At 45.4% G+C, this 25,886-nt stretch overlaps 1 protein-coding gene across 1 annotated transcript in view; it reads right to left on the bottom strand.

Moving 5' to 3' along the window:
- Positions 1-777: 777 nt before the first annotated feature.
- The window catches only part of LOC144163147 (receptor-type tyrosine-protein phosphatase S-like), a 137,642-nt gene continuing 112,533 nt past the window's right edge, over positions 778-25,886 (bottom strand). Inside the window, exons 26-41 of the mRNA XM_077693972.1 lie at positions 18,709-18,782; positions 18,308-18,459; positions 17,208-17,295; positions 12,369-12,445; positions 12,252-12,288; positions 11,942-12,039; positions 10,429-10,694; positions 9,364-9,499; positions 7,181-7,330; positions 6,955-7,054; positions 6,585-6,643; positions 5,056-5,193; positions 2,968-3,087; positions 1,914-2,056; positions 1,395-1,530; positions 778-1,013 (exon numbers count right to left, since the gene is read on the bottom strand). Coding sequence (XP_077550098.1) covers positions 936-1,013; positions 1,395-1,530; positions 1,914-2,056; positions 2,968-3,087; positions 5,056-5,193; positions 6,585-6,643; positions 6,955-7,054; positions 7,181-7,330; positions 9,364-9,499; positions 10,429-10,694; positions 11,942-12,039; positions 12,252-12,288; positions 12,369-12,445; positions 17,208-17,295; positions 18,308-18,459; positions 18,709-18,782 — 1,852 coding nt within the window. The 3' untranslated portion in view covers positions 778-935. The remainder of the gene's footprint in view (positions 1,014-1,394; positions 1,531-1,913; positions 2,057-2,967; positions 3,088-5,055; positions 5,194-6,584; positions 6,644-6,954; positions 7,055-7,180; positions 7,331-9,363; positions 9,500-10,428; positions 10,695-11,941; positions 12,040-12,251; positions 12,289-12,368; positions 12,446-17,207; positions 17,296-18,307; positions 18,460-18,708; positions 18,783-25,886) is intronic.

Consider the following 25,886-nt stretch of genomic DNA (forward strand, 5'->3'; position numbering starts at 1 on the left):
TCCCCTGTGAAATTACTTTGTCTGTTGGTTGGTTCATCGTAACAGATGCTAGATGAGCTATAGTTTAAGGCGTTTATTCCAGTGTTGTTGGTTTTACAATACAGCTACATGTACTGTTCCCTTATTTTACTTGTGAAATATTTTGTTTGTTTGTTCCACATGTCACCTGTCAGACGTGCACAAGTTTATTGTTCTTTTATTACATGTATTTTATTGGTTTTACAAAGCAATTACACATACTCTTTGTTCGTTTTACTTTGAAATAGTTTTATTTTTAAAAACTATGAGACATGCCTGACATGTAACAGTTTTTTGCGTCTATTTCATAGTTTATAGGTTGCATCACGCTGATTGAATTATACATGAGTCAATTCTTTATTCCGTTCCCCCGTTTTACTTTTTAAATGCTTGTTTGTTTACAGCTACGACAAAATATGCCAGACATGTATAGTTTAGTGGTTTTATTTCATATTTCATTCGGTTCATTGGTGTTATGGTCAGTGGCATTTACAGTTGATTAGTTTTACCTCCTGTGCTGTTTGTTCGCTTTATTCGCTGTACTGTTCGCATGTTGGCAATAAAGCTGAACCTTGTTCCAGCGCATACTGTCTTTATGAGCCTACTGCCATACTGCCTGCTACATGAGAGACTTGAGGTTTGATTAGATGACTTCGCGGTCTTTTCTTTCTTGCTGCTTATTTCACTTCTGCATCCACCACTTGCGTCGGTCCAATGTAGCAAATACTTTTCCTGGGTTATCCATCAGAAACAATGCAATCGCATTTTGAAATCTTTTTATTTTCAAATTTATGACCTAGCACTGTTATCAGTAAGCATTTTCTGTTTAGAAGAATACATTTTTAGAAAAATGTTCATTTGTGCGGTGAACACAGCTAGTGTTATAGGCGGCTCCTTCCCTATTCTTCACAATGGTGTCACTGTCTGAAGTTAGCGTACATCTGAAAGTTATCGAGGTAGGCCATGGCTGCATCGTAGCAGAACTTGTACTGTTCCTGAAATAAGGAAAAGGTTGTTTTTATTTCGAAATGCCAACTGTGCACATGTATTTAGAAACAGTCAGTGCTGTGGATGAATTATACTTAATTCTTCACTGTAAAAATAAACAAAAAACCTCTCAAGATTAACTTACCCAAACAAAATCTTGTAAAGCATTGTATCTTTTGCGCACACTGGAGCAGGAAACAGCACAAAAACCTTGCGCATAAAGTGAAACTGGTTTTTGTGCCGGTGCAATGGGCAGGAAAAGGCTCAACAATACAAGGCAATATTTAAGGCAGGCCACTCTTCTCAGCGAAGCTCAACCTGAGAGCACCATCTTCTGTTAGAACGTGTCTCTCTTGGGTAGGAAAAAGAATAAACAACACTAGGCTTACGCTATCCACGATGAATTGTGGCCGGTTCTCCCGAACAATCTTGGTGGCATAGAAGACGTCCACCTCTTGCTCGTACTTTAGCTTCTCCAAGACGAGCGCGCAGCAACAGAAAAGTCCACTGGCAAAGCATCCGTTCCTACACAAGAAAAACATAACCGTGCCTTAGGAGATGCGCGCTGAAAGGTGCCCCTTCCCCTGAGGCTAAACCTTCACCAAGGCATGTAGACCTGCAAGCATACCGTTGGGTGTGCAAATTATGGTTCTTGGAAAACTACAAAAATTGGTAGCACGGTTTCCAGGATTTTGTACTATATTTGTAACAAAATACGTGGCGCTGAAAACACACCCAGTTTGTATCAATCATTACTGTCACCTTAGTCTCGAGACAACCGACGACAACCAGTAATTTTCTCAAGAGGTTCGAAGTAAATTATGTCCCCACCAAACAGTGGCCGTGCCTTTGCTCTTAGGCAACTGGGGTGAAGAAACGCGAACCATGTGACTGCCCCGCAACGCTACCTGCACTGCACTATGATGATTTTGTCGTCGGACTGTTGCTGCCAGCGTTCCACGTGATCAATGAGGTCCACCATCTGTTCCGGGCTCTTCCAAGTCGAGCGATGGAAGTGCCTCACTGTCACCACACCTGAAGAACCGGGTCCCTGAAAAGAATCGTGCTCGTACATGCCGCCACTTCTTTTTTCACTAGCCTTTCAGGTCAAAAACTTGAAACCGTAAAATTTAACCAAGCAAAGCTTCAGCAATTTATCTGGCTCCTTTGCTTCGAATAGCACAACGCAAGATTTTAATGATAACCTGTTCGAAACGCAATATGAGCCCACTGAATAAGCTTTGTCAAAAGAATTTCCTGCCACTCAAGAAAGTAGCTCTGACGAAGGTTCTGTCAAGCTAAACCTCTACTACAACCTTCAGTGGTACAAAGCAGTTGCGGTGCAAAAAAAGGTAATACAGGCCGGCATTGCGAAGTCAGGTTCTACAACTGCAATTATAGGCATCAATATATCTACTTTGTTCCCTTCAAGAAATATCTGCAGCGAAAATTTAACCCTTCGAATATTTTCACAGAGGAAAAAATGCACGCGTTCATCAATAACTTTCACGACAGCCATTGTAGCAGTTGTGCTTGAGGCAAGTTACACTGGTAGACAAGGAATGCTCCTTTTAGTGCCACTGCTTAGGCAGTGCTATGCGTCATTTCTATAGCCAAAAACTGATGTTATCACTTGATCAGTGGTTGAAGTAAACCTTCTATTGCACAGGTAAAGACAGCCTGCTGTACTACAAGTCCCAGACCTTAAAACTAGTTGTAAAGAATGCGTTTGTATTTAAAGGTCAGCTAATAAAATCGCTAACTCCATTTCTCGATGGGTCACAGCACGGCTTCAACAGATCACAAAAATCGTGCTCTGTCTCTTTGTCGCAACAGAATCAAGCTGTTATGTCTTCAGTTTTTCTCATACTTGAGCGGTGCTCTACGGCTCTAGTTAGTCTGGTCTCCGCTGCAGTCTGCTAATGCAACCAAACCTGCAGTAAACAGTCGCGCATGTCCCACCTTGTGTTTGGACGTGACCTTGAACACCTGCACGGACATGTCATTCACGTTCTGGCTCTCCAAGCACTCGACCCTGTGATCCCCATAGCGGAGGGAGCCTTCTTTGGGCCAAAAGGGAACCTGCGGTGGATAGACAGACAGAGGCTTACAACAATTGGGGCTGGGTGGAACTGCAGCAGCGTCCCGTAAAAAACTTCTGACTATCGCAAAGTGTCAAGCATGCACCCACAGAAATCTTTGAAACGGTCGGGAAAAAATAGGGAGAGAGTGCTTGTACACTGCAATGAAGAAAATACACGAACATGTTATTAGGTAGGCTCTTGTTTGGTCTAACTGCAAAAATAAAGGTGGTTGCAGCGTTAAGTTTGAAACTGGAGTGTTCTCTGTAGTTCTGACGTGAAAAACATTGGGGAGAGTGGGTGAAGGGGGCGGGGCATATCATCCCTCACCTTGGTAGACACTTATAATAGGAAAGACAATGTAATCTCATGACGTTAGGACGAACGTGCATATTTACGACTCACGCCGGCCATAAAGAGCGACTATCTTAACACAACCTTTCGGGCTTTAGTGCACCAGAATTTGTAACCAAACAAGTTTAAATGTTAATGGCTATGGTCAGTTGAGGTGTAATTCTGTGGTACTACTCTAATAGATATAATGTTTAAAGGGGCCATGCAGAAAAACTTCCCGGCATTTCCCCGAGGGGAAGAATGTGAAAGTGCGAATGCAGGAGTTGAATTTGCGCGGTTTGGTAATGTTCGCGAAAGAGAGATCACACACACACACAACTACAAAGAAAGAAAGATGCATTTATTCACAGACACCTATTTGTGTTGTCGTTGTACTTGATTGCTAGAGCGGATCTCAGCTTTGAAATTTCGTGTCAGTACTCCTTTAAGCGGGTGCATTAGCCCTTCTCACGCCCGATTCTTGGCCAATCGCCCTAAGTGGGTATGTGCTAAAGAAATTAGGAACTCTTCTTGGCCAATCGCCCTAAGTGGGTATGTGGTGCGGACGGACGGACGGCGGTGGACGCGTGATTCAGATTACTTGGCCAATCGCCCTAAGTGGGTATGTGCTAAAGAAATTAGGAACTCTTCTTGGCCAATCGTCCTAAGTGGGTATGTGGTGCGGACGGACGGACGGCGGTGGACGCGTGATTCAGGGTCGCTTAAGAAGTGCATTCGCACTTAAAAACCCAAGTTTAGTTCATTCGAAAAATTGCCTCGTTAGAATCGTATTGACACCCCTCTTAACGTAAACTTTGATCAAATAAGCTATATAATTAGGCAAAAAGGACATGGCCAGTGACCCACTAGCTCATTCCTTGCAACCGAACCTGTTATCTCTTATGCCGAGCTGTGTGATTGGCTGAGGCTGGCAAAAGCAAACTAAAACTAGGCAGGGAATTTAAGCTTGCCGAACGAGCTATCTGCGCTCTAAATGTAATGCATCTTCATTTTACAGGCGTAAACACGGTGAGGTAAACAACGAAAGTGGCGAAAATACCCGTAAACATAGAAGTACCGATGCGCACTGCTGTTGGTATTTAGTACACTTCGCTTGTTTGAGCTGCACAGCAGTCCGCCGCTTTGGAATGGTCTCACACGACACTGCCCGATCGACGTAAGCGATGTTGTCTTACGCCACCCTGTTTGTCGAGCATACACCATGTTTTACGATAAGCTTACTTTCAACCGTTAGAAAAACAACCCAGGTGCAAATACGGTGAAAAATAAAGCAACAGCGGCCAACGGTCTGCGGCTCCGTATGGTAGCGCCATCTGAGGGAATTGATGTTAAGCAAGGCTGCTGAGTGTAATGACACACTGGAAGTTCGTTTGAATACCCGCCCCTGTAACTTCAAGGTGGAAGTCATGTAAACACATGGTTTGGCGGGACAATCAATATCTTAAAGTAAATTTATTATTTCCAGTGAATACTGCATCGTTTGCTGCCGCGCAAGTACTGGGTGCACTATAAAACAAAAAAACCTTTCGAATAAAACAAACTTGTATTTTGTCTGCATGGCCCCTTAAAACTTAAACTAGCCTGAATGAGCAATCAGTCAGTGCGGCCAACTCACCACCTCACTGCCTTCATCAAAGACGTCCAGGGTGACAATGGTTCTCGTGCCCGACTCAATCACCATCTTCCAGAGGTCGTCGACGTCCTTGCTCGAAGGCGTCTGGGTCACCAGAAATTTGTCCTTCTTCTGGAAGCCCTGCATCAAGAACCAGCCGAATGCCTCACAGATTCGAATTCAAAGTTTGCAGATAAACTCCCGTTCGCACACACAAAGCACAAAGAAGTACACGCACTTACTGATCTAACCGAACACAGAAGAGTGTGTCAAAACACGTTCATCGCCTTATTTTCACTAGGTGTTTTGCTGTGCTTGGGAACAAGAAAAAAATTGGGCCCATCTCCCCACGAGGGGGGACTCAAGTAAATGCGCCGCGTAGGGGGTGGGTGTATTGCGTTAACGTTAGTGTTTGGGGGGTGGTGGTTGGGTGGTAGTGAATGTGTTATCTATTATTGCTTATTACTATTAATTATTATTATTTCTTTCATACATTAATTATTACTTTCATGATTTTGCGACTCGAGTCCCCCCTCGTGGAGAAATGGGCCCAATTTTTCTTTTTTTTGTGACGCAAGAAGTGAAGGCAAGGAGTAGGTTGTTGTAAGTCGTTATTTATTTATTTGTTGCTGTTGTCGTTGTATTGGACGGTGAGAATGACGGCTTCGTGGTCGCTAAAGTGTACTGTTAAGGGGTCTTTAAGCAGTGGTCGTGCGTTGCAGCAACTGGTGAAGACGAGATCGATGCAACTGCCACCGTGTATCAGCAGCTTCTTGACGTAGTTTGAATGAGTCAAGGATATAAGGCGCGTTCGTACCCTTTGATTCTGTGTCGCTTTTGTGGCGCAGTGGGAAGAGCACCATGTACCTCGCGTTCCACCCACAGGGTCGTGGGATCGAAACCAGGCGCCGATAACTATAATTTTTTATATAGTGTAGGGGGAGGGGTGCGGACCTGTTGTTGAGAGCGAGGAGGGTAGCGTGATGCGGGAGAGGAGGAGTGGGGGAGAGGGCGCACCTGCACGCTGAGCTGTTGCGGACGGACCGCGGACGCTACATGTGAGTTAAAGAAATGCTCTGCATTTAAAAGACAAGCTCGAACATTCCTGGGTCTTTCATTTATGTGTTTATGGTACAAAAATACCGTTATCATCCAAATTTCAAACATGCAGGTCTTACAAAAACTGGCTGAGATATATGTAGCTCTAAATGCAACAGCATTTACATAAGCCGGTGTGAAAAACTGCCCACAGTTGCTGCAGTGGGAAAGGAATTCGGAGCAACCGAAGTGGAAAAGGAGGGGAGGAGTAAGAGAGAACTCGCCTTTATCTCGAAGCCTGAAGGCTTTCGATGCCGTTTTCCATCCGTCTACCAGTACATTAGTACCATAGAAAAACACGACTTCAGTATATACCAATCTTGGACCAAGCATACTGCCGTGACAGTAATGTTGAACAATCATTTGCAATGCTGCCATGTTGATGACTTTGACAAAAACGAGTCCGCTATGCGAAATGAAAAGAGTTGACTTACATTGACATATACGGCGTTTACAAATGTCCCGTCCCTCAGCAGTGGGCGACACCTGTCCGCTACAAGAGATAAGACGTGAATAAAGTAAGTGATAATGCGAGCTGCAATACATGCATAAAGATGGAAATCAAAGCCACCATCGAAGTCTTGTACAGAAAAGCAAGGTTTAAGTCGATTGTTACATGGGTGAGGTGAATTAAACTTTATAAGAAAGGTGGGGGAGGATAAAATTACGAACACTGAGTTCTCTAACAACACAAGATCTCCTTCCACAAATAGTACGTCTCATCTTCTATGTAAGGCTTTAAAACTCATACACCTTAGTTCAAAGTACAAAAACTGCACCACAGCAGAAGGTGCAACATCTTACGGGCAAGTATGGACACATCCCGGCTTTTTCTCAGGTTTGCCGGGTCGTTGGCTGCTGTGAAATCTTCCGGCCTAAACCAGGGCTTCAGAGACCGGAGTTCCTACGTGAAAATGCCCGCTTATTAGATTGGTTCATTCCAACTTGGCTGAAACCTATTAAATAGCAATATAATATAAATTCTGAAGTAACTAAAACCCGGCTTCAGTTTCTTTTCGTAGTCTCATACCTCGAACTCCTTATCCAGATGGGTCTTTCCAGACACATCGTCCACCAAGAGCAGCTCTCGGTAACGTTGCACCACTTTGCTGCAAGGGACACTGTGGTCCCGCATACACACGCTTTCCATCAGGGCCCGGTGCACGAGGTTGTACTGCTCCTAAAATCGACAGGAATAAAACAAAGTTCGACGTTAGACTTGTACGCAGAGAAGAAAGAAGCGTAATGCATTGACCCATGGCTCACACTAGGCAATGGTATAGCCAAACTGTCCAGGCAAGCGTCTGTACTCGGTTCTGCAGAAAGAGAGCTGTGGCAATTTAAGGGTGGACACTGCCCTTATTAACCTATTAAATTTTTAAAAACTCTGTGAAACTTCTCAGCCTTGCTGCTTATCCTCCACTAATCTCAACTATGCCATTATTTTTTTAGCACATCACTCAGTTCGCAAGATAATTAGAGATAATTATTCATTTTTTGGAACAATAGACAAAAGAGTGTTGGTCATAGCACTGTATTCAGAACAATAGACGAAAGTGTGTTGGCCATAGCACTGTAATCTTTACATTTCCCAATACTATGAACACTGGTGAATGCAATTAAAGAAGCGGTTTCTTGATGTACCGCTTGGAGCTAATTTTGAACTCATTAAACTTTGGTATTTGAAATGAGTGTTCGAAATGGTTTCTTGCCACTGGTGAATGAGCTGTAAAATTAGTTCCAAGCGGTGCATCAAGAAACCTCTTCTCTTATTGCATTCACCCGTGTTCATTGTATTAGAAAATGTAAAGATTACAGTGCTATGACCAACACTGTTTTGTCACTGTTCTCTTAAAAATGGCTAATTATCTCCGAATATCTTGGGAACTAATTGACTTACTGGAAAACGACTGGCATATTTGAAAAAAAGTGGGGGAAAAGCAACAAGACTGACAAGTTTCAAAAAGTTTACTTAAAAATTAAAAAGTTTTTGAAGGGCTGTGTCCAACCTGAAAAGCTGTAAAAAATCAGGAAGCTCACTATGCCACTGGGAATTTTCACAAGGTACAACTTTTGCAGCGAGTGAGCCTGCGGCAGGTGATCTTAGCAATGAAGAAAACCTAAGCCAGAACACCTGTATTGCTTCACAGTTGTGCTGCCTTTATACGACGCATGGGCCAACGATGCTCTATTGGACACGGTTTGAAACCAACTTCAACTGAAAAAATCTTGCTGTGCGCTGGAAACTCATGTTTACTTTAAGCGAAGGTCGAGCATGCCACTTCGCATGTGGTATATCCCTCAACGTACAGCAAAGACAGTCATTTAGATTGCGACTCCTGAGTGATGCTGAAGACAGCTGTAGACAACTCACAACGCAGCTCTCTGCCTCGGGTCATTTTAAAGTTCCGCAAGAGCTTTTTCCCTCGTGTGCTCAAAACTTTAGATGAAAACTAGCACACCCTAAGCCTCATGGTTCATTCGTCTGTCACAAAAACTGGCATACACATGCTACCGAACATTGTGTCAGAACATCTACAGGACATTGTGTCACGATTGGTTTCTGTCAGTACGTGTATCAAAAAAATTTAATCACTTCAATTCAATAGCTTGGTATCCTTGCAACACCTGTACATTTTTACGTATAACGTGCACTGTGAAGATGTACGACATAAAACTGCTATAGTAAAAAAAACCTGAATTACATAAAGGAAAAAAAGAAGCAATGCTAGTCTGCACATCTGCATTACTGGTTGTAGAAAAAGTTCACTGATCTTCCCTGTTCCTTTCAAACTTGCACAAGGGCAAAAATGCCGCCCCCCACGTATGGGCACACAGCAAAGAGTGATACCAAAATTCCACTTCGTAAATGTCGAGTAAAAGTTTCTTGCTTTTGTTTTAAGCTCACAGATTAGAACGTGCTTGAGGTAACGTTAGCGGCCATTCGTGAGTTTCTTGTGCAGCCCAATTAACATCTAATGTCCCCATGGCATGCTTCCCCATGCATATTTCCTTGTCAACCATCAGTGCATGGACGATTCAGGTGCACAAGCCTACTTACGTGACTCCTTAACAATGTGCAGCCTCAGGAAAACAGAGAGAAAAAGGAATGTTACAGTTTTAGGTGTGGCCTATGCGGGTGCAAGAAATCAACTCGCTGGATGCAAAACATATGCCACCCACGTTGTTTGGAAACTCAAAAAGAAAACGTACCAATGTCTCGACGACATTCATTCTGTTTTGGCGCATGGCAGCCAGTTGGCCAACGACGTCAACCACACCCTCAGCATCGGCTTGTTCCAGGACGTTGTCAAGCAGGATGTAAGCGCCAGTTCGACCAATGCCAGCACTGTAAAGGTGGCCCAGTTTTAAGTTTATCCGTTCAGTTGAGGGTACTGCCTGTGCTTTATTACCTCATGAATTGCTACTCACTTTTTTCACCTTTTTGCCGCTTCCGGTTTGTTATTCTTTTCAAAAAACAAATTTGGAAGGTTAATTAAAGTGCCAGCTAAAGGCGAGGTTTTTGGTGTTCATCAACAATCTTGCGAGCAACAATAATATTTGATGGCCACGATTCCATTTATTACAAAATGGTTAGAAAATTAGCAGAGCTGTACGGCTGAGATCTCATATGGGCACATCTTAGCCTTATTCGCAAAACAACCATACTGCACATGCTCCTATTCACAGTGATGCAAAATATCAATTATCGTTCAGGGAACGATTTGTACATACAAATCATTACCTTTTTATTATGTACACTTCACTGGAGGCATGCTCAGATAGGGGTGGTGAGTTCAAATCATTCCTAATTTCGAATCAACTGATTGATTGATTGTAGGGTTTTACGCACCGACGCAACGCAGACGATGAGGCGCGCCGTAGTGGAGGACTCCAGATGAATTTTTACCACCTGGGCACCTTTAACGTGCTCTGAAATCTCAAACATATTGGTGTTTTTGCTTTTCGCCTCCATCAGAAACGTGGCCGCCGTGGCCGGGAATAGAAAATTTCCAATCAACAACCTTTCACTCAGTGACTACTAGGCAATTGGCAAGTATGGGAATGTGACGCGCCAGAAAATTTGTTATTGCTATTTTAAATCAAAGAAAGGGCAAAGTTTTTCAACCCACAAAACTGTATATACTGTTCACTAAAATTCACTTGAAGGAAGAGGTCAGTGCAGTGACAACTCAACAGCAGGGCTGAGTCACAGCAATGTGTTTCGGTTAACCGACAAGCAAGATAACGGGCCAAAGAAAAAACATTCTTAATTACCTGCAGTGTACCACGACGGGGGCCTCGTTGAAGGTCCTGTACTGGTTGACCTTCTTGCGGAAGCTGAGCAGCACGTTTGGGTAGAGGGGCACGCCGTGGTCGGGCCATGAATGCAGGTGGAAGTGCTTAACCTCTCGCGTCGTGTCAGCCAGCGTGATGTGCAGCTGGTGCACCGTGTAATCGGGGAACTTCTCCTCCGAAATGAAGTGCACTTGCACCTCCCCGTAGTTGGCACTCTTCGCCGGCCAGTACTTCTCGCACTTGGTCTGCGATCACGCGTAAAAAATTGGCTGTGGCTTAACTCAGTTATGTCTCGGCACACGTTGTGAGAGGTACGGTTAATGTTTTTGTTCAGCTTTGTTCTCTGCGCGGTTATGACGCTTATCGAGGCGTGCGGCTCTTTCTTCCTCCGTCTCCTCGGCTCGCTGCTGCACCTTGGTTTCGTTCCGACAACGAAGCCTTATGACAAATCCCGCCGAGCCGCCCCTTCTATACACACATTTTTTCTTTTTCCTGTTTCTTTATGTATTGTTATGTTTCTTTTTATTTTATTATTATTATTATTATTATTAATATTATTTGGCGCGCAAGGGGCGCTGCCAACTGCAGCGGCTATGGAATTGCTGGGTTCCCTAGCCGCCGCAGGTTCCCTAGGAACCGCTGGCAGCTACGGAACCGCTCAGCTCGCGGGGCGGCCACCGGTCCTAGCGAAACGGCGAGAATACGGCCATTGTAGCTCTCGCTACAAAAGACACTCAACCATGCTGGCCACCTGAGAGAGTTATCAGTGCAGCACTAAACACTGAAACTGACGACAGGTCCAGGACTTCAAACTCAAATTTAATCTCAAATAGGACGTCAAACTTTTTGACAGTTGCATTCTTGCATACGTGTTTGAGAAAACCCTTGAAAAAAGTTAAAAGGTTTACTTTTCTTCTCTTCACGCTGTGGAACTGAACAAACCGCCAGGACGATTCACGTGAAATTTATCTTGACTGGAGTGTGGTTTTTGATATTACGCCTAGCACTATCACAAAGTACAGCAACAATCGTGAGGCCAACTTTAAAAGGTGAAGGTCAATGAATATAATGTATGGCTTCAAAAAACATAAGTACAAACACTTAGCTATTAATAAAGGCATTCTATCATGGTGCCAGAAGCACAGTGCGTTTCTTGCAACTGCAGCATTCTTACATTCAGAGTTTAATAAATCATGCAAAATACATAGTAGTTTCATTTTAGCATGCCTAAAGACACACTGTAAAGCAACACGCCATAATGAAAAACATGCAAAATTCCCCAATATAAAATTACGTAGTTAGAAAGAGTGAATTTACAGGTTAAACCAATGAAACAAAGTATTTCGTAACTGTTTGTGGGAAATAGTGCAGACTGTTAATGCCAATGTGCTACACTATTTTGAGCAGCCATCTCATGTAAAAGCTTTTAAACTCTCCGCTTTAACGCAGCAAATTTCTTACAAATTCCAAAGACAGAAACATTCGTGCATACCTTCCCGTTTTCAACAAGGCCAGTCAGCATGACAATCTTACAGACATTTTCTTGCCACACCATGCGCCAAAAGTCATCCACTGTGCGAGGTTTGGGACCTGGGGAGAAAATGTTTCAAGGGCTCATTGTTCAACGACTGTCCGGTACAGCACAACAAGCTTCTTCGTAACTACAACGTCGCAATACCACTCAATCCCGTTCCTACCTTGCAGCACGCACAGTTTACAAAGTCGCGTTAGCATGCCCTCGTGCTTTCTCTCTTTAAGTCGAACAAAACAGAAAAGATCTGATTCAGGCATTTAGAAAATACCTTGCGTGGCAATGTAGCGTTTCGGTCGGCAGTAGCCCTGAAAGGCAAAACCGAGCACTCAATAAAGCACATACAAGGACACCATAGTTACTCTCTGGGATTTCTTTCCCCACTCACATCAATGTAGTTGGCGTTGATGTAGTCCGAGTATGGGACACCAGTAGTTGGCTTGAGTTTCACACGGCTGTGGTCATCTGAGCAGAACAAGATGAGTATGTATGTGTTACTCAAGCAACATCAAACGAATCGTGAAAGTGAATTTTTAGGAGTTCATAGGGCTTCTCCGAAAAACTGTGTTTAACGATTGCCCTTTTTCGTCATTGGTAATTCTGTTGGAAGCAAGTCATCATCATCATCATCATCATCATCATCATCATCACCAGCCTATCTACGCCCACTGCAGGGCAAAGGCCTCTCCCATTATTCTCCAATTATCTCGGTCCTGTGCCAACTGTGACCAATTTATCCCAGCAAACGTCTTCATCTCATCTGCCCATCTAACTTTCTGCCGCCCCCTGCAACGCTTGCCTTCTCTAGGGATCCACTCTGTTACCCTTAATGACCAGCGGTTATCTTGCCTTCGCATTACATGCCCTGCCGACGCCCATTTCCTTTTCTTAATTTCTACTAATATGTCTTTAACACCACTTCGCTCCCTGACCCACTCCGCTCTCTTCTTGTCCCTTAATGTTACACCTATCATTTTCTGCTCCATTGCCCGCTGAGTCGTTCTCAATTTAAGTTGAACCCTCTTAGTGAGCCTCCAAGTTTCTGCCCCGTAGGTGAGTACCGGTAAGATGCAGCTGTCATACACTTTCTTCTTCAGCGACAATGGTAGGCTGCTATTCATTATCTGAGAATGTCTGCCGTATGCACCCCACCCCATTCTGATCCTTCTAATTATCTCTGCCTCATGGTTGGGATCTGGGGTCACAACTTGGCCTAAGTAGATATATTCGCTTACCACTTCCACTGCCTCGCCACCTATCTCAAACTGCTGTGCTGTCCCGAGGTTATTGATCATTACTTTAGTTTTCTGCATATTAATTTTCAGGCCCACGGTTCTACTCTGTTCGCCCAGTGCGGAAAGCATGCTTTGCAATTCGTCCCCCGAGTTACTTAGCAAGGCAACGTCATCAGCAAATCTGAGGTTACTGAGGTAGTCTCCATTAATCCTTACTCCCACCTGTTCCCAATCCAACGTTCTGAATACTTCTTGTAAGCGTGCTGTGAATAACATTGGAGAGATTGTGTCTCCTTGGCTGACACCCTTCCTTATAGGTATTTTACTGCTCTCCCTATGGATGATGATGGTGGCTGTAGACCCATTGTAGATATCCTCTAGTATTCTTACATAATGCTCATCTACCTCCTGGTTCCGTAATACCTGAATGACTGCTAGGGTTTCGATCGAGTCAAATGCTTTCTCATAATCTATGAAGGCTATATATAGGGGTTTAGTATACTCAGCACACTTGTCTATCACCTGATTGATCGTGTGAATATGGTCCATTGTTGAATAACCTTTACGGAACCCTGCTTGTTCTTTAGGTTGACTGAAATCTAAGGTTGCAGAGATTCGGTTAGTGATTACCTTGGTAAATACCTTGTAGACGACTGACAGTAAGCTGATCGGCCTGTAATTTTTCAAGTCCTTCATGTCGCCTTTCTTATGGATCAGGATGATGTTCGCGTTCTTCCTAGATTCCGGTACCATTGCGGTCATTAGGCATTGCGTATACAGGTTTGCCAGTTTTTCAAGTACAATTTCTCCGCCATCCTTAAGAGGTCTGCTGTTATCTGATCCTTACCAGGTGCTTTGCCCCCTTTCATTTCTTTCAAAGCCTTCCTTACTTATTCGGTCGTTACTGGTGGGATGTTTATTTCCTCTGAACTACTGTCTCGTTCGGCATTATCCTATATGTCCCGGCTACTGTGCAGATCCCTATAGAACTCCTCGGCCACTGTGACTATTTTATTCCTATTTGTGATGACATTGCCTTGCTTATCCTTAAGTGCATACATCTGATTTTTCCCCATGCCAAGACGTTTCTTCACTGCTTTCAGGCTACCTCCGTTCTTTGCAGCGTATTCGATCCTCTCCATATTATACTTCCGTATGTCAGCTGTCTTACGCTTATTGATTAACTTCGAGAGCTCGGCTAGTTCTATTTCATCAGAAGCGGTGGAGATTCTCATGGTTTGCCGTTTCCTGATTAGATCTTTCGTCTCCTGTGAAAGTTTACCAGTACGAGAAAGTTTACCAGCGGTGCCCCCGACTTCTGCTGCACACTCCGTGATAATGCGTGTAAGGTTGTCGCTTGCTTCCTGTGTCGTAAGCTCGGCTTCCTCGTTAAGGGCGGAATATCGGTTCTGCAGCGCGATCCTGAATTCTTCTACTTTACGTCTTACTGTTAGCTCATTTATAGGCTTCTTTCGTACTAACTTGTTGCGGTCCCTCCTCAAATCTAGCCTAATTCGAGATCTTACCATACGGTGGTCACTGCACCTTACCCTTCCGAGCACTTCCACATCCTGCACGACGCCAGGGTTATCGCATAATATGAGGTCTGTTTCATTTTTGTGCTCCCCATTCGGGCTCCTCCAGGTCCACTTTCGACTCTCCCGTTTACAGAATAAGGTATTCATTATGCGTAGGTTATTCCGTTCTGCAAACTCAACTAGTAGGTCCCCCCTGCTATTTCTACAGCCCAGACCATAGTTCCCAACTGCCTTGTCTCCAGCCTGATTCTTGCCTACTTTAGCATTGAGGTCCCCCATAACTACGGTATACTGTGTTTTTACTTTAGCCATTGCCGATTCCACATCTTCATAGAAGCGTTCCACTACTTGGTCGTCGTGGCTGGATGTGGGCGCGTAGCCCTGCACCACCTTGAGCTTGTACCTCTTATTGAGCCTAATTACATGACCTGCTGCCCTTTCGTTAATGCTATAGTATTCGTCTATATTGCCAGCTATGCTTTTATTGACTAGAAATCCCACTCCCAGTTCTCTTCTGTCCTCTAGACCACGGTAACATAGGATGTGTCCATTTTTCAGCACCGTAAAGGCTTCACCCGTCCTCCTAACCTCGCTAAGCCCTATTACATCCCATTTAATGCCCTCTAATTCCTCAAACAACATCTCGAGACTTGCGTCGCTTGATAAGGTTCGCGCGTTAAACGTTGCCAGGTTCAGATTCCATTGGCGGCCTGTCCGGGTCCAGGGATTCTTAGCACCCTCTGCTACGTCACAGGTCTGACCGCCGCCGTGGTCAATTGCTTCGCAGCCGCTGGGGACTGAGGGCCGAGGGTTAATTGGCGTATTCATGGGAGGTTGTGGCCGTTACTACACCAGGGTGGCCAATCCTGCTCTGGTGAGGGAGTGCGTTGCCGGCAATGGTCGCCGGGATCAGGCCGCACCCCAAGCCCCTTTGTGCAATTCCATCAATACGCGGATTTTTTTTAATCCGGTGGGAATTGTCTGGAACCGGGATTCGAACCACGATCCTTCTGCACGCGAGGCGGGTGTTCTACCTCTACGCCATCGCTGCATCATCAAGCAAGTAGCACAGAGCAAATGCGAACATTATTACCTCCATGACCCAACTCAATGCGCGTGCAGGATAGATTTAACAATGGTTCACTGAAATGTAAAGTTTATCTACTCAGGCTAGGTATATGTGAAGTGAAAGTGCTGTAGGAATTTCAGAATTTTAAGTAACTTGCTTAAAGAATTTTTGCTGAGTTCATAAAGAAGTTTTGCTTAGTTCATTATCGGATGTGACAAAATTTGATGCGGCAAAAAATTCACACTGTCTAGGGTTTCTTGCCTTGCTGCTACCTGGCTTCATCTGCTCATTCTTTAAAGGTGCCATGCAGACAAAACACAAGTGTGGTTCATTCGAAAGATTGCCTGGTTGCAATCATATGACACCACATTTTACGTAAACTTCACTCGCATAAGCTATACAATTAGAAAAAAAAAGAATGGCCAAGCAACTTACCAGCTCATTTCCTGAACTAGAACATATGATGTCATATGCTAAGCCATACGATTGGCTGAGGCCGGCAAAAGCGAACGCAAGTTAAGCAGGGCTTCGAACTATTTTCTCTTAAATGTAATGCACATTCATTTTATAGCAGTAAGAATGGTGGGGTGAAACAATGGAAATTACGAAAGTACACGTAAATATAGAAGTACCAGTGCGTACTGCCCTTGGTAGTACTGCTGTTAGAGCTTGCACAGCAGTGTGGTACTTTGGGGTTGTCTCAGACGACACTGGCAGATTGGTGTAAACGACCGACCCTATTTGCTGAACATACCCCATGGTTCACGAAGAAATTCACAAAACAAGCCAGGTGCAACTATGGTCAAAATAAAGCAAAGGCGAATAGCGTTGCAGAGCGGTATGGTGGCTCCACCTAGGAGGTATGATGGTAAACAAGGCTCCGCAGTCGGCTGCAGACTGAGCGGTGCACTTGAATTTTGTAAAGATCCGTCGATGCGACGTCATGGCAGACGTCACAAAACATGATTTGGCGGGAGAATCAAAATGTTAACTTAAATTGATTCTTTTCTCAGTTTATAAAGCATCTTTTACTGCCGGGAAAGCGTCGGGGCACTATAAAACACCAAATCCTTCAAATAAAAAAAACTTGTATTCTGTCTGCATTGCCCCTTTAAGCCTTCTTAACAAGCTTAGTTCCTGTGAATTATTTCCACAAACAACCTGTTCCCATTTACAACCACCAGTTTTTGAGTCACTCTAACTTTTATCCAGATGTAACTTATATTACAGAATAAGAGGAAGAACTCATGTGCATAGTGTTGCAAAAGCCATCTGACCCCAAAGAACAGCAACCTAAATTTGACTCTCCATCACTGCAACATTGAGACCCCAGACCCATTGCGACCTATTTCTGTTCAGTGTTTCCAACGACACTGTCAACTCACAGGCAAGAAGGTTTCCGTAGCGATTCTTGATTTTGTTCTCAACCCTCTGGGCTTCAACTGTTGGATACTGACGGCCTTTGGGTTGGCTCTGAAATCAGTCCACATGGCAGAGTTTTTAGTTCCCCACACCAAACTGTGTGCCAAGGAATACCTAGTAAACATAGTAAGCGGAAAACAGTAAAGGGAAAAGATTGCTATTGTATTCTTTCAAAATAGAAATTATAGCTAACACCACGAGGAGTGGTGGTAAATTTGCTCCCTGTACGTTTCATCTTAGATCTCAAAGAAATACTCACATATGCATATGGTCCATAGGCGGAATCCGAACATTGCGATGGTCTTTGTACTGCCTATTGTTCAGGTGTGCAGTTTTATCAAGAGATTCAAGTGTCCCCTTTTCTTTCATTCGCTGACATTTAGCAGTCATTATTTATATCTGATTTCAGGTTGACGGGGCTTTGAGAAGACGTGAACAACTGTGCATTTACAGTGAAACTTGCTCATAACGACCCTTTCTAAACTTATGTGCTCAACAGAAGTTCCTGCACCGATTTATCTTACATTTACACACTTTCATGTTTGTTTCGGGAAGCTTCCGAGACAAACTCCACCTATCCTGTTTTATCATTCATAGTTTTTGATGTCACAAATCGTAGTATGAGAAGCACATGAGATTGCAATAGCTGTTTTCATGCTTTTGGGGTTCTGTACAATAATAAACAACTAATTCTGCTCCGAGTGGTACACAGTAAAACCCTGTATACCACTCGGTATACAGGGTTTTGTATAACCCTGTATAAAATCCTGGTTACTACGCTCTCAACTGTAAACACTAAAAATTCCCAATTACACGTTTCTTACCCGCTAGTACATTGCCCCGGATTGTACGTATCTCCCTAGCATTTAAAAAAAACGTATCGACGAGGTTCTACTGTATTTGCATTCACAGCACTGAAATCTACCGACAGTTGTCAACTTGTCTCCACGCTTTAGTGTCTATTTATTTATACACACATCTGCGTGCCCGAGGGGACAAAATGATAACTGACAGAACGCTCTGTCTCTCTATCAGACATGGGAGTAAAATGTGCATGGCTTACGATAAACTCTGACTTGAGGCCATCACAGGCAAGCATACGCTGCACATAATCCTGGAGCTCAGACAGCGGCAGTGGCTTTGAGCTGGCTCCGTTTCTACTACCACTGATTTCGTCCAAGCCATCATTCTCTTCCACGATCGAGAGGCTTCCAGCTGCAAAAGAGAAAAAGTAAAACTATGAAAGAAAACAGTGCAGTGAGAGACAACAGAATTCTCAACAACGTTCCTGTTCGCGATCTCACAGCATGCAGGTCATCCAGCAAGGGCGAAATAAAGCTCAGCAACTTAAAACTAGAAATGGGTGGGTTGTTACTTCTTCGGGCTAAATTTATTCCGCACTGGTGGTGCTCAATATGTGAGAGCTTAATTAAATGTAGATACTTAACAGGCACGTGTTCTCACCATCGCTAGCCGGTGGCTGGGACCTCTGACGGAACCTTCGCGGTAGCCTCCCAACGAGCTTCCCCCGGAACTTCCTGCATGTTTCCAACAGAGCCACTTGTGAGCTTCACTTCTCCATTGCAGAGCATAGCGGTGTCCGTCTCACTCCGATGCTCTCAGAATACGCTGGGTGCTGCCACATTACTACAGACATTCTCAAATATCTTTCTTGGGCAAATCAATCGCTCACTTGTGCTCAGATTTTACTCGATGGTCGCTTTTATGGCCTGTTTTATTCATTAACACCACGATCAGTGGTCACAAGTGAGGCAAAACAAATTACTACGCACTATAAAATCGGTATTCGAGCCAGCACGAAGATGCCTGGCTGACATATGATAATTGCGTTTTCATGCTCACTTGTAGTGGAAAGAAAGCCGTTACAGATGTGTACGACTGCATTGCGATGTACTTTTATCGCATTTTGGTTTTCTAAAATGAAAACAGCGCCACAATAAAATTTGTTGGTATGGTAAACACCACCTAGTTGGTGTGTGAATGAAGTGATTATTGCCTTATTTGGGATTGTAATTGGGGAGACTAATACCGTATGTTGGTGAGTTTAAGCCCCCCACCAATTTTGAGGCAAAAAATGAAAAAAGTTTGCATGCGAATCTAAGCACCCCCTTTTTTTGCGAGGAAGCGCGCCTTTCCCAGGCTAGAGAGTTGGTATCATGGCCCAGGCCGCCAATGCACTTTCTTTCTCAGTTCTTGAGCCTTTCACTGCAAAGTCATTTGAAGGAAATGTTTGATGGAACAAAACGCGACCGGCTGTTAAGTACTCACAGCAGCGGCTCAAGCGGTGCTACTCACTTGAGTCGACAGTGGGCAGACGTAAGCGGTCAGTTCACTCTGTCTGCCTATTTTTTAATGTTTGCTGTACAAAACATTATTATTTGCTCCTGTCTCGTCTAGCTACTGCCGCGAAAAGCGTGTGTGTATGAGTGGGTCATTTCAGATTTTTCCAGTTAGTACGAGCATCTGTAAATATGAATAAATAATAACCAGTGATTCCGGCTAGTCGGTGAGTGGAAGCGGGTTGGCCGGTTGGGTATTGAATCAAGAGAGACCGCACTCAGCACAAATTGTGAAGCCAACGTTAAATTCACGCATCCTCTGAACGAAACGTTACAGCGGCCGTTCCGTCAAGACGGAACTCATTCTTCACTTTGGGTTCTGTCTCGACGGCACTTTAGCATTCCTTATCGATCCATCTGAATGAAAGTCTAGACACAGGCTTCATAAAAACACTTTATTGATGAAAATGCCTCACTTACATGCAAAATAGCTCTGTATCTTCTTCTGCTTGAACAACTTCCCTGCCTGAGATAATACGCACTTCTCCGCAATGTCTATAGAGTCAGGCCGCTGAGGCCGCAATAGAAGGCGAAACGACCCATTGCGGCGAGCGCCCAGATAATGGCACAATGAGAACCGACGCAGACTACGAAGCTTCGAAGCCATGGCAGTGAAGGACAGGGTGGGCGGCGTCGGATGAATGAAATGATAGCGGCGCCAATTCATCCCGTGGCTGCACGGTGAAATGCCGATCTCGGCGCCTACGCAGATTCTTCTACCACGACAGATGTCCCCAGCATACTTTCGGCCAAATGTTAGACGTTATCTGGCCTCTTTAGAAAGCGCCGTTTTCCCACCTGTCTTCTTACTCCAGGCGTCGGACTAGGTGTAGTGCACTAATCACCACGGAGGATGTCGGCAAAGGACCATGGCTGCGTCCGTTTTCACTTGCGCTCGATGCGATGTCAGCTATGTAGTTTTAAAATCTCTCCGTGCTCGCGACACCATCACCCACACTCACATACTCGCCAACCTATGACCCCGAAACAGCGCCCACAAACTCTGACAGCTCGCTCCACACACTTCTGACCACGTTCGACTCAATTATGAATGCCAGCTCCACGTCGAAAACTAAATTGTGCCACTTCGCGTAAACTATAGCCATTAAATAAACCTTTATTTAGTGACACTAGCGCTAACCACCACAGCGACGCTTCGGAAATGGCACGCGCGTGAATTTAACTATAGTGTCCCACAATTCTAGTACACTATAGCATAACCATGCAGAAGACCAAATGAGGAATAAAGTAGGAAACAAAATGGCGCATTAGCGTTACTCTTAAACACACACTTTTTTGGTACGGCAAAGCCGCGCCCACTTTTTTGGCATCTGCCGCGACAGGAACAGTTCTCATTTGCAAAATAAATTGCTCGGTTTGGCCTCTAATATACTTTAGACCAGAGACAATTGTCTGCTGTTTAGTCCAAGCCCTGGCACTCTCACTCGCGCTTAGAGCAAGCAGCTGCGCGTGCAGGGAGTGTGGTTTGCTTTCTTTGTGTCCTCTGCTACAACGCGCGTTGCAAATGTAATTTTTTAATGTTATTTTGAGAACGACAGACGTACTCTAAACAAAATATGGAGGGAGACGGCAGCTTCACGCATTTCGCTATAAGTGCTGCGCTCACTGAGCGGGAGATGGCCACGATGGACCGTTGGGCTGAAGAATTTGCCCGCCAACAGCGTCTAGAATAGTTAAAAGAGGCTGAAGCGCAAATAAAGGTACAACTAACTGACGGACAGAGTGAGCCAACGATGAACTGAGGATTAAAAGGGAAGTTTTTGAGACAAAGCAGTTAAGCCTGAACTCACTGAAGCAGGTCACCGAAGCTCTGGTGAAAGAAGCCATGGAGCTCGAACAGCCGGGAAAAGGAAAAGGAAAAGGAAAACGGTGTGGCAAAAAAGGTGGAACTATCGATGCTTGAAAGCACCACCGACATTCTGCGACGTCAGATAAACTCCGTGATGAAGAAAGTGAAGAAAAGGCGGTCGCTTTGCTGCAAGAAGAATGTGAAGCGAAGCAAGCAAGCATAAACGTCATGGATGAGCAGATACGGCAGATTATGGCTGCGAAAGCGCGCAATGACGACGATCTGAACAAGTTTATTGTCAAACTGGCCGGAGTAAAGTTTAGCACCGAAGCTACCAAAAGGCAAATTCATGAGCCGAGAGCCGAAGTCGAAAGACTCGAGGCAATATAAAGCGTGCACTTGAGGAAGAAGAAAAGGCTATATCAATAAGCGTGGCTCAAGTACGGGTGCTACCACTGAGACACCCTACAAAGAGTCCGCAGAGCAAACCTTGCGCTGTATCACCAGGAAAGCAAACATCTGCAATTCCAAGCACACCCAAACAAGGATGTGCCAACCAGGTTAAAATTTCAAAACAAAGCAATGACTTGCCCAGTCGAAATGTTGCTCTATGCAAAATAGAGCTCTCTCTGCAGTTGTCGTTCAGTTCTGTACAACCTCCACAGCCATCATGGCCACCCTCCAGTTAAGCACAAACTCCAGAGCCACCGCAGACAACGACCATTTCAGCTCAAACACCAGAGCCAAACAGACCCAGTGCTTGCAGCACTAGCTTGGGCTTATCGAAGCACTTGGAAAACTTAAGAATGAAGCTCCCCGCAGCCCCACCGTGTGTCAGCCGACAAGCTGCCTGGACTGGCCATTTCGAAGCCTTTCTTCCCGCCTCCACCAAGCAAACAACACGAACTTTGGTCTCTTTGGTTTGGCAAGTAGTGTGATGAGCAGCACCACTGCTGTGCTCATCACACTACCTGCGACAGCTTCCAAACCAATTATTTGCCTCCATCAGCCCCTGGCGAATAATGGTGCTGCAGCTCCAGCCCCACCAACATCAAAATTTTCAGCGCCCAGCCACCAGTCACCATTCTTGGCAGCTCCTCGGAGACCAGCCCCCCCGCACACCAAAAAAGGAGCAACTAGCATCAACTCAACGAAGGCGCACCAAGGCCCTAATGCCGCTAGCCAGCCTTTCCCGTTGGTTCTGGCCCCTCCCAGGCCAGTTCGCCAGCACACTTCTCCGATCCACCGTGATGCAGTACCAGGTGCTCCACCGAGATCTTTTCTGCCAAACTTCCGTGCAGAAAACTCCGCAGCCACTCAGAGCGCAGCCCCCCCGCCACAAGAAGCGTCTGGCTCGGGCTCACCGGTCAGAAAGCACTCCTCTAGTGAAACACCGAGAGGTCATGATGCTGCTACTCTGCCTGCCACATTGGCTGCCACACCATCTAGGCCGATCTATCAGTATATTGCCCCCACCTATCGTGATGCAAGCAAACCAACAAGATCGCCTTTTCCCCTCAAGTACCAAGCACAAACCTTTGCTACCCCTCAGAGCACAGCTCCTCAGCCCCAAAGCACATCCAACGCTGACTTGCCTGTTAGGAGGTGCCCCTTAAACGAATCCCCCAGAATCCATACTGCCACTACCATGCCTATCACATCTTCAATCCGCCGTGACACAAACCAACGAGCAGAAACATTTGCGGCCCGTCAGTACCATGCATCCGAGACCCAGAATAGCGGACCCCACGTAAGTACGCCAGCTGCCGAGCGCGTCCATGCCGACACAGCTCAGCGCTGTAAAAGGCCTGATTCATTTTTCCCGCCAGCACGCCACTTTCCCCCGCCTTCACTCCCGGCGCTTCCCATAAGGCCAACATGCTTTCTCTGACTACCGCGCACTGACTGACCTCATTCTTGAATATCGGCCGAACATTTCCACTATATACGTCAGTCTCATTCTTCCCCGCTCCGCTAACCGCCGCCGCGACTACCGCATCTCTCGCTTCGCTCGCTGCTGCAACGAAAAGGCACGCCGTTTCAACTCACTTCTACGAGAATTTTGCCGCCGCTCACGCTTTGTCCGCTTCGTCAATCATGGCTTTGAGAACCTTCCAGCCTGCCGAGTACTCGCTGCTGATGGCTTACACCCGAGCTTTGAGGGTCTGGCCTTGCTGGCCGGCAACATTCGTGCACTCTGCTTCATCCTCTGCAATCCTCTGGGCTGGCACGACTTCGCATGCACCGCCAACCCAGTTGCAGCCCCCGCTATCTTGCCAAATGACAGCGACTTTCCACCACTGCCTCCAATTCTATCCAGTGTAAGGACCCCGGAGCATTGACGTGCCAGCAGCCCACCGCCACCGCCCCCCAGATCCACAGCAATCACGGCGCCCCGGGAGAGCGCCAGCACCCCAACCCCGAAGTCCACGGACGAGCGTCGCGCCAGTGTCATGCCCCAACTGGCAAACCTGCAGCGGCCACAACGCCCCGAGGGAACGCTCGCGGCGACACTACGAAGCTCCCCGACCAGCGCCGCACCAACAGCATGCCACGCCCAACCTCCGCATCTTCGGCGACCGCCGAGCCCACGAAAACCAACAGCAGCGCGTCCACGGACCTTCCGGGGTCCAAAATCCAGCCCTCCGTGCCACATGCCCTTAAAACCTTCGAAAGAATCAGCATAGCAGCAACTGACTACAACAAAAAAAAAACAGGTAACGCGGCCTCCTTCCCTGTTTCAAGACAGTTTTTAAAGTTAAGAAAAATCACCGAAAAGTGCATACGTTCCGAATTGCACGTTTCCGTTCTTGCACAGTATTTGACTGCCGCGGTCGCTCCCAAGAGTCTTAGGATTAGAATAAAACCTGCTACTACCGAACTCTCCCCGTCAAACATGAATAAGTGGAAACAGTTACTCGATAAAGCATCTTTACAATTAACTGAAATAATTCGCAATCACTACAAAACTACGGCCCATTTTCTCCGAAAGAAAGAAGAACTACATAGTCAGGAACTAAGCAAAAAAAAGTCGAACCTTTTAAGCAACTACGAATCCAAGACGGCCTCCGCCATATCCCGAACAAAAGCCCGAAAATTTACCCGAGATAAGGTTTCTAACACTGGCAACACGCGTAAGAACCTAACAAGCTCCGGCACTAGTAATTGCCCCCACTCTGACAATACGACCGATGATGTCACTACGACTGTAATAAATGCTTCAACTACTGCAACCCAATCAGTTCAGTTAAACCCCTGTACTTATAATTTTCCCTCGTCTGCCGTCACAAAACAAAATCTTACCGGGAATGCAATGAACCTTTCAAGTATAACCCTCTCCCAAGCTCAGATGAACGTCCTGTCAAAGGGCCTAAACTTTTGCCCGGCTACTGGTGGTTTTGAGGAATTTCAACTTTTTAAGGACTTAGATAATTTCGCCAGACACATGAGGATACGAGAATACTCCTACGATCACCCCGCGACGGAAGAAGCCCGCAGAATCCTGCCTAGCTATAAGCACTGGACCCTTCCCACACAGCGTGATAGTTGCCTCGACATGTACATCAAAGCTGTTCAACGCGATGTGCGAAAAGCATACCAAACACAATTTTTTTTCCACCACAACATGACTACCAACGAAAAGAAAGCCCTAGAGGAACTCGCAAGCTGTTCCGACATAATTATTGAACCTGCCGACAAGGGAGGCCAATCGTAATCCTAGACAAAACCGACTATGTTAACGAGGCCAATAAGCAACTATCGGTATCGACGTTCTATAAAGCACTACCCAATGATTCCACTCAAGACTATAAGCAAATTGTCAAAGATAAACTTGCTGAGCTGGTTAAAAATAAAACAATAAATGAAACCACGGCTCGTTCCCTGATCCCCTTAAGCCCAGTAGCCCGTAAATTCTATCTTCTCCCAAAGATTCACAAGGTGAACAACCCAGGGCGCCCCATTGTTTGTGGCATTGGCACTGTTACCGAAAACCTCTCGCGCTATGTGGATAATCTCATTTGCAACATTCCGCCCAGCTTTCCCTCCTTCATTAAGGATGCCAATGACTTTCTCTCAGACATCTCAAAAATTGAAATTACTGATAACTGCCTTCTAGTCACCCTCGATGTTGCGTCACTGTATACTAACATCCCCAAATGAAGATGGCATCGCCGCTGTATCCCTTGCGTATGAGCAGTCATCGTGCGACAAACCTATCGATTCTTCTGCTCTCCAAACCTTCCTTAGGCTTATTCTTGAACTTAACAATTTTGAGTTCGACGGAGTTCATTACGTGCAAGTCAGCGGAACGTCAATGGGAACTCGAATCGGACCTAACTACGCCAATATCTTTATGGCTCACCTCGAATCAAGCTTTCTTGACACCCAAAATGTAAAGCCAATGTACTATAAAAGGTATATTGATGACATATTCATGATCTGGCAACACGGTGACGCGGAGCTCCTCACCT

This window comes from Haemaphysalis longicornis, unplaced genomic scaffold (assembly GCF_048455015.1).
Source record: "Haemaphysalis longicornis isolate Haplotype H1 unplaced genomic scaffold, Haemaphysalis longicornis Haplotype H1 scaffold_12, whole genome shotgun sequence".
Classification (NCBI taxonomy): Eukaryota; Metazoa; Arthropoda; class Arachnida; order Ixodida; family Ixodidae; genus Haemaphysalis; species Haemaphysalis longicornis.